Below are 15,057 nucleotides of genomic sequence, written 5' to 3'. Positions count from 1 at the left end.
AGAAAGAGGGAGAGAGAGAAAGAGAGAAAGAGAGAAAGAGAATGAGCCCTGCATGCTACCACCTGCTATTTTCACAGCCTGACTAATTCATGTGGACAGTCATATTTCAGTTAATGTTGACATGACCGTGTTCAATAAAACCACTAGGGGCAGTGGACAACATTAAAAGCCAGTTGGCGGCAGCTTGCAGACAATTAGTCAATACCTTTCAGACACCAGCTAAATGCACTGTAGCAAGATGGTGTGGATGGCCTTTATCTCGTTATCACTATTACTAAACTACACAGCAGGTATAGAGAGAGATATTACTAAACTACACAGCAGGTATAGAGAGAGATATTACTAAACTACACAGCAGGTATAGAGAGAGATATTACTAAACTACACAGCAGGTATAGAGAGAGATATTACTAAACTACACAGCAGGTATAGAGAGAGATATTACTAAACTACACAGCAGGCATAGAGAGATATTACTAAACTACACAGCAGGCACAGAGAGAGATATTACTAAACTACACAGCAGGTACAGAGAGATATATTACTAAACTACACAGCAGGTATAGAGAGAGATATTACTCAACTACACAGAGAGAACAGAAGGGCTTGAAAGGAATAGAGGGAGATGGTATGAGGGAGATGGTAAGAGAGACTCAAATAGAGTGAGAGAAGAGAAAAAGCTAGAAACAAAGAAAGAGAGAAAGAAGGGCAGAGTGAGCCAGTACTCAGCTCCAGCAGAGAAGGACTCACAGTTGTCCCTGAACTCGATGCTGGCCGGCAACGTTACTTCTGGGCTCAGGCTGTCCTGGGACCTGCAGGGAGGACAGAGGCTCTCAGTAAACCACCCCGTCCGTTCACCACGCCCGTTCACCCAGTCCGTTCACCCAGTCCGTTCACCCACGCCCGTTCACCCACGCCCGTTCACCCACGCCCGTTCACCCACGCCCGTTCACCCCACAACCCTGGCGTTGTAAGCACCGTGTTCTACCAACTGAGCTACTAATGTCCCCATTAATTGTGTGTGTGTCTCACCTGCTGTCCTGCTGCTCCCCGCGGATCATGGGTTTGACCATGCCTCTCTCGCTGCCGTTGGATGGACGCTCCATTTCCAGCTTCCCTGAGCTCTGCAGTAACACAGCAATACACTTCATGGTGGAATGTTCTGCTGCCCAACGATGGCACTAAGATCCCTCAAACACAGCAACTACACACACACAACATATGAAACACTCTGACCGCAATCACATACAACCACCACACACGTAATGCTGAGAACAGCAAGGGACACACATTGACATGGAGGGGGAGCTACTGTACCTTGCTGGTGGAGAGGGCCGTCCCACTGTGGAGGTCCCCTTGCAGGTCAAAGGTCGTCTCAGGAACACTTCTGCTTGACAGATGGGCCAGAAAGAGAGAGACAATAAGCTCAAGGACAGAACATCTCCCAGGCAGAGCAGGAGGGAATTTCATTACTGGGAGAGAATGACAGGAGCTCAGATATAATCCACAGCACCACACACACACACACCAGGCGACGCACACGAGCGCACACACACACACACACACACGTACGCACACACCAGACACACACCCACCAGGCGCACGTACGCAGACACACACACCAGACGCAAAGACAGAGCTGTCTGTTCTAAAGAAAAGGACTTACTATTTCATATGCTGACCCATGACAAGAGGACACACATCCTGATCTCTACAGTACAGCCATACAGCCTGCCCTGAGGGGAACATGTGACTGTAGCCTCTCTTACTGAAAGCTGTGTAATTGACCAGAGAGGACTGGTTCAGGCCAATCACAACACAGTCCCATACTTAGAGCAAAACCCATAGTCTGAGTTTGAACTAAATTGGTGTCATTTGATTTCCATTGCTGTTCAAAGCCATTTGAGTTTTTGGAGGTCATGGAGCATGGAGGTCCCATAGCAAACATACGTGTCCCAATGTACAAGTAGCAAGAAATGCACCAGAACTGTCCCAAAAGTCCTCTGATCTATTCTCTTTTCCACTCCCTCGTTCCCTCTCTCACCCAGATGTCATCCTCTCTAACATCAGGCCACAGCATTAACGGTGGATTAGGGTTTATCACTACATCCACAAACATGAATAAATTAACCAGCCCAGCCAGCCAGCCCAAATGTTATACATCAAGCCAACGTGGCTGGTCAAATTAACATCATGGGAATTCTGTCCTTAGCCTAAAGCCCAGATATACAATTAATGACTCTCTAATTAGTGGATCTACATCAACAGTCAGTCTCCACTCACCAAACGCACTCTAGAAGCCTAACGACTGATAACATGCTAATATAGTCATCTTCTTCTTGAATCCTCATAAATCTACTGTCAATGAGAGCCTATGTCATTCTCCAGTCATCTACTATAGCGTCCTCGCCCATGTGGTGGAGACGTCCTATCCAGCCATAGTCCACAAATGCAACACATTCTCCTCTGTGAGAAGTAGAAACCCTGCCCTACCACTGTCTAACCATAGGAAGACATTACTCTGTCTCACCTGGCAGTGTCCCCGTCCTGTTCTCGCTCTCTGGTTGGAGTAGTGTTTGTAGTGAGCAGAGGAGGCTGCAGCAGTGATCTGAGTGTGTGAGTGTGTGGGGCGCCAGGGTCCTGGTCCTCTCTGCCTCGTTAATGACACAGCACTGCAGGCCACACCCCAGCCAGCCAGCCCGGACTGATCAGATTAGAGTGTCCTTACAACAGCCCAAGCCTGGCAGGCAACCCAACTCTACCTCTTTACCCTCTCTTTCCCCCACTCTCTCTGCCCACCTCCTCTCTCTGCCCACCTCCTCTCTCTGCCCACCTCCTCTCTCTGCCCACCTCCTCTCTCTCTACATCTCTTTTCGGCTCCCTCTCTCTGCAGCCAGAGTTAAATTCGAGCTAAACCTGCTGCACCCAGATGGCTCCTCCCCCTCCTGCCCACGTGGCATCTGTTTCCACGGCAGCGATGTGGTCAACTACGGGCTTAGAGTCACATCCCAACCCCAGGGAACGAATCTCTCACACACACACACACAAACTAATACACATTTGAGAAGGTCAGAATCCTGCAAAATGGAATTCAGCAGCACTGACTGAGCTGTAGAGGTGGGTAGGATACCTGACAGGATATAGGTTTTGACTAAAGATTCAACTATCAGAAGATATTTTGGTGTACTACGGCCACAGGGTTCTAGACCAGAATGACTAGCAGGTAGGCCATGGCTGGGTTAAATGGCACTCTATTCCCTTTGAATTACATTGGTTTTCACCAGGACCCAGAGGGCTCTAGTTAAAAGTAGTGCACTATATAGGGAATAAGGCTCCAATAAGGATGCACATGTCATCTCTGGTGGCTGGCAGCTATGTGTAAACAGGAGGCTATGCTGTCATGGCCTGTTCAGAACACACCATTGTGCTGTTCAGTCAGGTAGCTGAGAGATGCATCCTGGGACTGATGACACTGGTTTCAGCCGGTCTCCGCTGCTTCCTGTCCCATTCACAGCCATTCCTGTCATCACCACTGGGATGAGCGAGCTAGCTTTCCAAATGTGTCTACATTCATAGTGTACTGCAAGTGTGTGTGTGTGTCAAAGCCATGGGAAGGGGGGGGTTACGGGTTCCGCAGCACCCCCTAAAAATAAATACCCCCCACCCCAGACCCATCTTGGTTGTAAAGATGGGGAGAGGTCTGTACGTAAAAGAGATGCTCTGATGTTTTGACACCACACTCCACAAAGCAGGTCCTACAGGCTCTAGTTTTATCTTATCTTGATTCTTGTCCAGTCATATGGTCAAGTGCTGCAAAGAAATACCTAGTTAAGCTGCATCAGGCCCAGAACAGAGTGGCACGACTTACTATTCATTGTAAATCAGACGGCTAATATTAATACTATACATGCCAGTCTGTCTTGGCTAAGAGTTGAGGAAAGACTGACTGTCGCCATAGGTGTCGGCTAACGGGGATCTTTATAAACAAATAAAAACTATTCTCGCGGCCACGGTGTGTGTGTGGGCGCGTGCGCCGGTGAGTGTATATGCTGGCGCCAACACCCCTCACCCCACCTACCCTGACTTGTGCCTGCCTCTCATCATTGGTCCGGGCCCTCCCTTGCCCATGCTGTGGTCGTAGCTGGGGTCCACAAACTTGAACACGTGGGAGGCGCCGAACTGCAGTGTGGCTCCGCTTCGCAGCACGGTGGTCTCGGTGACACGCTGGCCGTCCACGTAAGTCTCAGCCTCCAGACTGTGTGGTGTCACTGTCACCAAACCCTCCGTATGCATCAGTTTACAGTGGTGGGGCAGGATACCTGGACCAAACAGCTGGAGGAGAGGAGACACTCAGTATTACTAGACCTTTAGCTCAGATAACTAGCTGTTCAGTCTGCCACAGACACAGACACAGACACAGACACAGACACAGACACAGACACAGACAGACAGACAAAGGGCAGACAAAGGGCAGACAAAGGGCAGGTCCTTACCTGGATGGAGCCGTCGTCTGTAGTGTCTGAGCCCACCTCAGTAACACTGTGCTGCAGGCGGTAGAGTTTCGGTTTGTCCCTGGAGTCTGAGCCGTCTATGGTGGAGACCAGGAGACAGTCAGTACTACAATATGGAGGGACACACACTCACTACATCACAGAGGGAGATTCTTACCAACACATGACAGAGTCATACACTTCACACACAAAATACATAAGAGGGGAAATAGACATACAAAACCCTGCTGTCATAACAACTTCCAGTAGACCAGATAATCTGTGTATTTTGATTAGTAAAAACAGATTTTAGTAAAAGCAAAGCAGCAAATTAGTTAAGGGTGGGAAAAACATGTATCTTCTGAAAATCCTATGGGTTTTGTGAAAATCCTCATTTGCAAAAAGCACTTGCTATTGCTAAGCTCAATAATGTCTGGCAGGGGCCCTAAACGTGGCTTAGTGCAGTGGAGTTGACTTAAGGTCCCGTCCTAGATAGTGAGGCCCTTCTCTGATTGGCTGAGCCACTGATCAACAAGGCATTCAGGCCAGTAGCATTCAGTTGCCCACAGACACTGATCTAAGGTTTCCTTTCACGGAATTGTTATGGCGAGCATTTGGGGTGGAGAACCTGGTCCTAGATCAATGACAAAGGGAAACTTAGGAGATCAGGTAGGAGTTGACCCTAACAACTAACCACTGATACAAGGTCAGATAGATCTTTTGCCATCACAATAATGGTCAAAACTAGAATAACCAATAATCTTCAGGATAGTCTGATCCTAGATCTGTATTTAAGGACAGGTTCTACCACAAGTCAACTTCTATCCAGAGAAACACAGCAGTAGATGGGTGTGGTGGTGGAGAGGAGGAGAGGCGTGGGTGGTAGGTTTACCTTCGTGGTGCCGATAGGTGTAGTAGCCATAGTGATTCCCCCTCCCTAGGTGAGCAGACATGCAGAGGCGGCAGCAGTAAGACACAGCAGTAAGACACAGCAGTAGGTAGTAGCGACAGACAAAACACACCACAGGAAGCCAGGAGAGAGAAGACACAGCATGGGGTGTAAATGTTGCACCAAGAAGAAAACGCAGAGCCCTTCTTCGCCTCACACACTCACAGTAATAATCACCAGTAAAAATACATAGAAAAATCGCAGAATCCACACTAACACACACAGCCTTCACCTAAACCCTCCACACACCTTGAATCACTTTCCTGCAGAAAGAGCAGATAACCATTGCCTGGGAGACACACTTTTGTGGCAATGTACGCAAACAGATTGCAAAATTTCAAATCTTTTAAGTACTAATGAAATCCCTGAGGTTAAAAATAGTTCTGAGAGACAGGGTTAGTGCACTGCATGGTTGGTCAGGGGAGCAGAGAGAGAGAGCGAGAGAGAAAGAGAGGGTCAGTGGAAACAGGCAGCTGTTAGGGCCAGCCCATTAGTGAGGACTGACCATCGTACTGGACCCAACATCTAGGCTAGTGATGGGCAACTGGTTGCCCGCGCCTTTTGTAGGGGGAGGGGGACTCAGCCAGGGTCTCAACACTGGTGCAACTTTGACATTTGGTTGTACATCAGCAGTCAGTCAATTAGCCCATGTCAGCTATTTTTGGGGGGTGATTGGTAAGTTAGTCTATCGTCCAGCTATCTAAACTTGTAGTAAGCATGGTTAAATTACCCAAGCCTCTTGATCATTAGTTATATTAAAAACTGCATTCACCTCCACCCTAATTCGGGGGGTGTACCCAGACCCGAGCCACAGTGACTCCTAATGATGAGTTCCATGTTTTTTGTGGCCCCCACCCCCATCAAACCACCCCCATTCCTGACCAAGGAAGAACACGAGCAGCAGCTACTGTAGTCCTGAAAGCATTCTCTTGGTGGGGAAGGGAAGATACCTAGTCAGTTGTACAACAATGCATTCAACTGAAATGTGTCTTCAGCGAGTGGGAGAGAGGGTACAGTTAGGCTTGGGAAGTATACCGCATACTGGAGCATTTGGAAAAAGCAACGGGATGGTTTTTCAATACTATCAAAACTATTTATTTGAAGTAGAGGTCGACAGATTATGATTTTTCAACGGCGATAACGATTTTTGGAGGACCAAAAAAAGCTGATACAGATACCGATTTACAAAAAAATGTATTTGTAATAATGACAATTACAACAATACTGAATGAACACTTATTTTAACTTAATATAATACATCAATAAAATCAATTTAGCCTCAACTAAAATGAAACATGTTCAATTTGGTTTAAATAATGCAAAAACAAAGTGTTGGAGAAGAAAGTAAAAGTGACCTGTAAGAAAGCTAACGTTTCAGTTCATGGCTCAGAACATGAGAACATATGAAAGCTGGTGGTTCATTTTAACATGAGTCTTCAATATTCCCAGGTAAGAAGTTTTAGGTTGTAGTTATTATAGGAACTATAGGACTATTTCTCTCTATACCATTTGTATTTCATATACCTTTGACTATTGGACGTTCTTATAGGCACTTTAGTATTGCCAGTGTAACAGTATAGCTTCCGTCCCCCTCGCCCCTACCTGGGCTCGAACCAGGAACACAACGACAACAGCCACACTCAAAGCAGCGTTACCCATCGCTCCACAAAAGCCCCTCTGCAAGGGGTACAACAACCACTTCAAGTCTCAGAGCGAGTGACGTTTGAAACGCTATTAGCGCGCACCCCGCTAACGAGCTAGCCATTTTACATCGGTTACACCAGCCTAATCTCAGGAGTTGATAGGCTTGAAGTCATAAACAGCTCAAAGCACAGCGACGAGCTGCTGGCAAAACGCATGAAAGTGCTGTTTGAATGAATGCTTATGAGCCTGCTGCTGCCTACCATCGCTCAGTCAGACTGCTCTATCAAATATCAAATCATAGACTTAAGTATAACATAATAACACACAGAAATACGAGTCGTAGGTCATTAATATGGTCGAATCCGGAAACTATCATCTCGAAAACAAAAAGTTGATTCTTTCAGTGAAATACGGAACCGTTCCATATTTTATCTAACGGATGGCATCCCTAAGTCTAAATATTCCTGTTACATTGCACAACCTTCAATGTTATGTCATAATTACGTAAAATTCTGGCAAATTAGGCGGCCCAAACTGTTGCATATACACTGACTCTGCGTGCAATGCACACAAGAGAAGTGACACAATTTCACCTGGTTAATTTTGCCTGCTAACCTGGATTTCTTTTAGCAAAATACGCAGGTTTAAAAATATATACTTTGTGTATTAATTTTAAGAAAGGCATTGATGTTTATGGTTAGGAACAGTCGTGCAGCGATTCTGCTTTTTTCGCAAATGCGCTTTTGTTAAATAATCCCCTGTTTGGCGAAGTTGGCCGTCTTTGTTAGGAAGACAGTCTTCAAAGAGTTCGCAACGAGCCAGGTTAGCAGGCAATATTAACTAAATATGTTTAAAAATATGTACTTGTGTATTGACTTTAAGAAAGGCATGGATGTTTATGGTTAGGTACACATTGGAGCAAGACAGACCTTCGCAAATATTCACCGCATCGATTATATGCAACTCAGGACACGCTAGATAAACTAGTAATATCATCAACCATGTGTAGTTAACTAGTGATTATGATTGATTTATTGTTTTTTATAAGATAGGTTTAATGCTAGCTAGCAACTTACCTTGGCTTCTTACTGCATTCGTGTAACAGGCAGTCTCCTCGTGGAGTGCAATGAGAGGCAGGTGGTTAGAGAGTTGGACTAGTTAACTGTAAGGTTGCAAGATTGAATCCCCCGAGCTGACAAAGTAAAAACCTGTCTTTCTGCCCCTGAGTAAGACAGTTAACCCACCGTTCCTAGGGCGTAATTGAAAATAAGAATGTGTTCTTAACTGACTTGCCTAGTTAAATAAAATGATAAAGTTGTTAAAAAAAATACAATTAATTCGGCCAAATCGGTGTCCAAAAATACCTATTTCCGATTGTTAGGAAAACTTGAAATCTGCGAATCCGATTAATCGGTCGACCTCTAATTAAGTTTTCAATAAATGTGAATATTTGTAGCCTTCTTAAGTTAATACCTGCAGTCAACTTGTGCAACTTCATTTCACCGGTCACATTATTTGACATGATGAAGTTTACCGTAGTTCCCCAGAACAGTTGAGCCAGTCACGTGTTTGTTTGTAAATAGCACAACGGGAGAAAGCAGGAGCTAGTCAGTCCATAGCGTTCTCCATCGGTGAGTCTCTGCTGTGCAGCTCTGGATCATTTATCTGTACAGCAGCCTTTTTTTCCAGTGCTTCATAGTTTTTTTCCCCCTCTATTCTTCGGTGTACATATGCTGCTCTTCCTTAAGAAAAGCATGCATCACAACTTTGTTCTTTTGCACAATTTGCCTCGTTCACTTTTGCTTGTAAATGTCCACACTCACTGAAAGTGATTCGGTAGCTACACTAGCTATGCTTGTAAAACTTTATTAGCTGGATTTGCCCATCTTGCAATTTGTTTAAGTTCGTTTTCGCTCATTAGCATTTAGCTAACAGCTTCTATGTGAGTTCACTATAAGTTGGGGCTAATTTTGTTAGCATTCTGGTAATAGAGGCCCAAAAGGGATTTTCTTGCGTTTTTAGCGCTCCTTATGTGCCGGTAATACTGTAAATCCCAGGATGAGAGAAGGACGGTATGACAATATGACAATCTGGATACCGCCCAAGCCTAGGTACAGTCGACTTGGCAGGAGATGCTTCTAGGGCCCACCTCACTCACCTTGTCAGAAGACTAGAAAGTTCAGGGCATCAGGTTGTGTGTGAATGTCATTGCGCGATTACAGTGATTATACTGTTCTGTTAGCTATGTGAGTAGAATTAACTGTCGTCTTACATCCTGCAGTTCTGTACACGCCAGCATTTGGTGTCGGCTGGGAATGTGTGTGTGTGTGTGTGTGTTCTTGTTCAAGAGTATGTATATGTGTCATATATATGTGATCTGCAGTGCGTGTGTGTATGACGCACCTGGGCTGAGCTCCACCAGGTAAGGCAGTTTCTCTGGGGGTAGAGACCCATGCAGGGGCACGTCCATGCCCTTCCCCCTGGGGCCCTTGTCCTCTGGCTTGCGGCCCTTCTTTGGCACGTAGTCTGGAGGTCTCTTCTTCAGCTGGAATACTAGGTCTCCTGAAACAACACATGCATTATGACCCAGAGCTACCAGGAGAGGGCAGTATAGACAGGGGATTTCAGATAAAAACAATACAATCCTTACAGACAACGGACTATCCTCAACGCAACATGCAATTCATTAGGCCCAAATCTATGGATTTCACATGACTGGAAATACAGATATGCATCTGCTGGGCACATTTGCTGGGCACAGGTGTCATTTCCGGTCACAACTAGCAGACATGTTTACGTGCTGCTGTGCGTTTTGTTGCTAACCTTACTTTGCTACCTGACAACTTAACGGTTTTTACTTTTTAATGACCATTTATATTTTTTTGTTTTTTCAGTGTAGGAAAGGATGAAACAGCGTCTGTGCCACCAGTAAGTACAGATAGTAGTATAAATCCCCTCGCACGGTCCCCGCAGCCGGACAACCTTCTCATGGCTTCTGGAGGGAAATGCTGTAGGAATGCTCAACCGGTGTCGTTCATTCAGCCGACAAACTTTCAACCGGTTCTCCCCATTAAGCAGCGAGTCGGAGTCAGAGGACGAGCCTTTTCTGGTCTCTACTCCTCCAGTTATGGGTTCCGAGACGCCGAAGCTTCCCACCATTATCTCTGGCAAATTGAAAACCCTAGTCATTGGCGTCTCCATTACCCGCAGTATTAGACTTAAAACAAATCATCCAGTGATCATACACTGTTTACAAGGGGGCAGGGCTACTGACATTAAGGCTCATCTGAAGATAGTACTGGCTAAAGCTAAAACTGGCGAGTGTAGAGAGTATAAGTGTATGAGTATGAGTGTAGTCTGGCCCAGGAGTGTGAAGGTGAACGGAAAGGCACTGGAGCAACGAACCACCCTTGCTGTCTCTGCCTGGCCGGTTCCCCTCTCTCCACTGGGATTCTCTGCCTCTAACCCTATTACAGAGGCTGAGTCACTGGCTTAATGGTGCTCTTCCATGCTGTCCCTAGGCGGGGTGCGACACTTGAGTGGGTTGAGTCACTGACGTGGTCTTCCTGTCTGGGTTGGCGCCCCCCCTTGGGTTGTGCCGTGGCGGAGATCTTTGTGGGCTATACTCGGCCTTGTCTCAGGATGGTAAGTTGGTGGTTGAAGATATCCCTCTAGTGGTGTGGGGGCTGTGCTTTGGCAAAGTGGGTGGGGTTATATCCTGCCTGTTTGGAACTGTCCGGGGTATCATCGGATGGGGCCACAGTGTCTCCTGATCCCTCCTGTCTCAGCCTCCAGTATTTATGCTGCAATAGTTTGTGTCGGGGTGCTGGGGTCAGTCTGTTATATCTGGAGTATTTCTCCTGTCTTATCCAGTGTCCTGTGTGAATTTAAGTATGCTCTCTCTAATTCTCTTTCTTTCTCTCTCTCGAAGGACCTGAGCCCTAGGACCATGCCTCAGGACTACATGGCATGATGACTCCTTGCTGTCCCCAGTCCACCTGGCCGTGCTGCTGCTCCAGTTTCAACTGTTCTGCCTGCGGCTATGGAACCCTGACCTGTTCACCGGACGTGCTACCTGTCACAGAACTGCTGTTTTCAACTCTCTAGAGACAGCAGGAGCAGTAGAGGTGCTGACCTGTTGCACCCTCAACAACTACTGTGATAATTATTATTTGACCATGCTGGTCATTTATGAACATTTGAACATAATCTCTACCCGGCACAGCCAGAAGAGGACTGGCCACCCCTCCTAGCCTGGTTGCTCTCTCGGTTTCTTCCTAGGTTTTGGCCTTTCTAGGGAGTTTTTCCTAGCCACCGTGCTTCTACACCTGCATTGCTTGCTGTTTGGGGTTTTAGGCTGGGTTTCTATACAGCACTTTGAGATAGCAGCTGATCTAAGAAGGGCTATATAAATAAATTTGATTTGAGATAACGTTTATTGTTTTTTTAAATGGGCGTCACAACGGGCCTCAGGATCTCGATATTATTTTTGTGCATTCAAATTGTCAATCAATCAAATGCAATGTTGTTGTCCGTATGACCTTCTATTGTCCCCAGCACAAGGTGCAACTGTGTAACAATCATGCTGTTTAATCAGCCTCTTGATATGCCACACGTGTCAGGTGAATGGATTAGCTTGTCAAAGGAAAAATGCTCACTAACAGGAATGTAAACAAATTTGTACACAGAATTTAACAAAAATAAAGTTTTTGCTTATGGAAAATTTCTGGGATCTTTTATTTCAGCTCATGAAACATGGAACCAACACTTTACATGTTGTGTTTCTATTTTTGTTCAGTGTAGATTCACTATTAGTTAAAATGAGCTTTTGGCTGTGTATAAATCATGCAATGCTGTCAATGGAAGAGGTGCCGTAAAACTTTAGATACAAGCCGGATCTGAATGTATGATTGGGCCCGTAGTGGTATGGTGTCCTACCTCTGTCGTTGGGCCAGTCTCTGAAGATCTGAAGAGGACACTCTGTATCATCCAGGATGATCTCCTTCCCAGACTTGTCATCTGTGTGCTGCAGAACCACAAAACCACACCCATGAAACAACCACACATTCCAAATCAACCAAACAACAATTCACATAGAATACCTCAATGCTCAATTATAATGTATATAGGGGTCATAAAAGATGTGTACCAAACCAGCCTTTATAACATGATTACTGCACATTAGCATGTTCGTCAATAGCTGGCTGCTCTCCCTTTCCCTAAGAATGCTCCAGTTCCTCATGCTCCAGACATAACCTCTCTCCCTCCTACTCTCCACTCACTCTGGCTGTAGTGATGACCTGTCCAACAAGACGCTGGCGAGACAAATGTCCATGTCTGATTGGAGCATTTGAAATGTTTCCTTTTTTAATGACTCGGATGTATAAATGAGAGGCGGATGGTGGAGGGACTGAAGGGGGAGGGACTGCTTTAATGTGATTGGCTGTGACCGAGGCGGTCAGGCAGCAGGGATGTGAGGTGGCGAAGGTTGGCGCTGAAGCATGGAGATGTTAGTCACACGATGACAGGCGATATTTGGCCAGCCATGGTGCTGCTGCTCTGCTATCCATACACACACACACAGCATCACATCTGCTGGCCTGGCACTTTGGAGAAATGCAATTCAATTACTATCAAACAAAGGCCTGTGCCAACAGACCCCTTCATGCTTTAATCTGTCAGACCACAGGGAGGAGTGTGGCCGGCCAGATGGGAGATACGGAGAGAGAGACGGATGAAGGGAAGGAGAGAGGGAGTGACACACACACACACACACACACACACACACACACACACACACACACACACACACACACACACACACACACACACACACACACACACACACACACTGCAGCCGGCTGATGAAATACTGTATGTAGGGTTTAAATAGGACCTAGGCCAGTTACCGCTGAAACATTAAATCAGCTTAAAATGTGGCCCGGCAACACCCACCCTGTCCTCTAGTTCACCCCGGAAACAAATGGAGGGGAAATTGAGCAAACATTCATTCCTTACTCACACCTCCATTTTCTAAATAGGACAGCATGGCGGCTCGGGGTGTGTATTACACAAGGGTGACCTAAGCTCCTCTTGTGGCTTGCCTCACAAGCCTACCCATAACATGATGCAGCCATGACTATGCTTGAAAATATGGAGAGTGGTACTCAGTAATGTGTTCTATTGGATTTGCCCCAAACACACCACTTTGTATTCAGGACAAAAAGTGAATTGCTTTGCAGTATTACTTTAGTGCCTTGCTGCAAACAGAATGCATATTTTATTTTTTAATTTTTTATTCTGTACAGGCTTCCTTCTTTTTACTGTCAAATTAGGTTAGTATTGTGGAGTAACTACAATTTTTTTTAATCGATCCTCAGTTTTATCCCATCACAGCCATTCAATTCTGTAATGGTTTTAAAGTGGTCCTTCTGTAGCTCAGTTGGTAGAGCATGGCGCTTGTAACGCCAGGGTAGTGGGTTCGATTCCCGGGACCACCCATACGTAGAATGTATGCACACATGACTGTAAGTCGCTTTGGATAAAAGCGTCTGCTAAATGGCATATATATATATATATAGTCAACATTGGCGTCATGGGGAAATCCCTGAGTGGTTTCCTTCCTTTCTGGCAACTGAGATGGAAGGACACCTGTATCTTTGTAGTGACAGGGTATATTGATACACCATCCAAAGTGGAATTAATAACTTCACCATGCTCAAAGGGGATATTCAATGTCAGCTTTTTTTTCCCATTTCTACCCATCTAGCAATAGGTGCCCTTCTTTGCGAGGCATTGGAAAACCTCCTTGGTCTTCGTGGTTGAATCTGTGTTTGAAATTCACTGCTCGACTGAGGCACCTTACAGATAATTGTATGTGTGGGGTACAGAGATGAGGTAGTCATTCATGCAACTTATTATGTGACTTTACCACGTTTTCACTCCTGAACTGGCTTACCATGACAAAGGGGTTGAATACTAATTGACTGAAGATATTTTGGCTTTTCATTTTTTTATTCATTTGTAAAAAACATAATTACACATTGACATTATGGGGTTAGTTTGTAGGCCAGTGACAAACAACCCCAACTAATCCATTTTAAATTCAGATCATAACACAAGAAAATGTGAAAAAGGTCAAGGGGTGCGAACACTTTCTGAAGACACTATACAAACTTTTCACTTTTGTGAACTGTGCTCCCAAACTAAGAGTGTTCTCTGTAAAACTCTGACCACAATTGGGTGCGTGATTTGATGATGCTATAAAACTAGAGACACAAGGTGAGAAAGGTGAGTGTCATATTGTATAACTGTGTACAGCAGTTGTATTACAATTTAAGCTGGTACACCATTTTTTCTTTCAGACTTTCTGACGACCCCATCCCACCCCAAAGCTAACGTCACAACCTTAAAAATCACTATATTTCAATTTTAAGTTAACAAATCTCCTTCATTACATTTAAATCTCTTATCAAAATGAAAGAAACCCAAAAAATACATTTAATAAAATTGTATTTTTCACATTATCTTAAAGATTTGTATATTGTCCTATACAATAATGTGTACTCACTGTTCTGTTCAATTTCTTCTTTATTGTTTATTTTGACGACTCCACTGCAGATCCCCAACGACCCAGACTTTGAATACCTCTGGTGTACAGTAATATCTAGAGCAGGGTATTGACCTCTTACCCAACGAGGTCCGGAGCCTGCTGGTTTTCTGTTCTACCTAATAATTAATTGCCCACACCTAGTGTCCCAGGTCTAAATCAGCCCCTGATTAGAGGGAAACAATGAACAAAAATGCAGTGGAACTGGCTTCGAGGTCCAGAGTTTAGTTTGAGGGATCTAGAAGCTTGGTAGGTGAGGCTAATATGGAGGAGTGATCACCAACCCTGGTCCTGGTGAGCTACATGGTGTGCAAGGATTTTGTCCCAACACTAACAACCGTGACTTAACTAATAAACTGCTCATC

General features: G+C 45.2%; 1 protein-coding gene across 15 annotated transcripts in view; it reads right to left on the bottom strand.

Annotated features, from left to right (window-relative positions):
- The window catches only part of LOC118397872 (afadin-like), a 142,167-nt gene that overhangs the window by 38,706 nt on the left and 88,404 nt on the right, over positions 1-15,057 (bottom strand). For 10 of the 15 annotated variants that reach the window (XM_052470992.1, XM_052470985.1, XM_052470990.1 and 7 more), the window contains exons 7-14: positions 12,022-12,109; positions 9,487-9,645; positions 5,383-5,427; positions 4,494-4,588; positions 4,079-4,332; positions 1,318-1,387; positions 1,033-1,124; positions 751-812 (exon numbers count right to left, since the gene is read on the bottom strand). In XM_052470992.1, coding sequence (XP_052326952.1) covers positions 751-812; positions 1,033-1,124; positions 1,318-1,387; positions 4,079-4,332; positions 4,494-4,588; positions 5,383-5,427; positions 9,487-9,645; positions 12,022-12,109 — 865 coding nt within the window. The remainder of the gene's footprint in view (positions 1-750; positions 813-1,032; positions 1,125-1,317; positions 1,388-4,078; positions 4,333-4,493; positions 4,589-5,382; positions 5,428-9,486; positions 9,646-12,021; positions 12,110-15,057) is intronic. The other 5 variants (XM_052470988.1, XM_052470996.1, XM_052470989.1 and 2 more) reach the window with 1 other exon arrangement.

This window comes from Oncorhynchus keta, chromosome 19, assembly GCF_023373465.1.
Source record: "Oncorhynchus keta strain PuntledgeMale-10-30-2019 chromosome 19, Oket_V2, whole genome shotgun sequence".
NCBI lineage: Eukaryota > Metazoa > Chordata > Actinopteri > Salmoniformes > Salmonidae > Oncorhynchus > Oncorhynchus keta.
The sequence above is the reverse complement of the archived record's forward strand: the minus strand, read 5'-3'. Positions and strand labels throughout refer to the sequence as shown.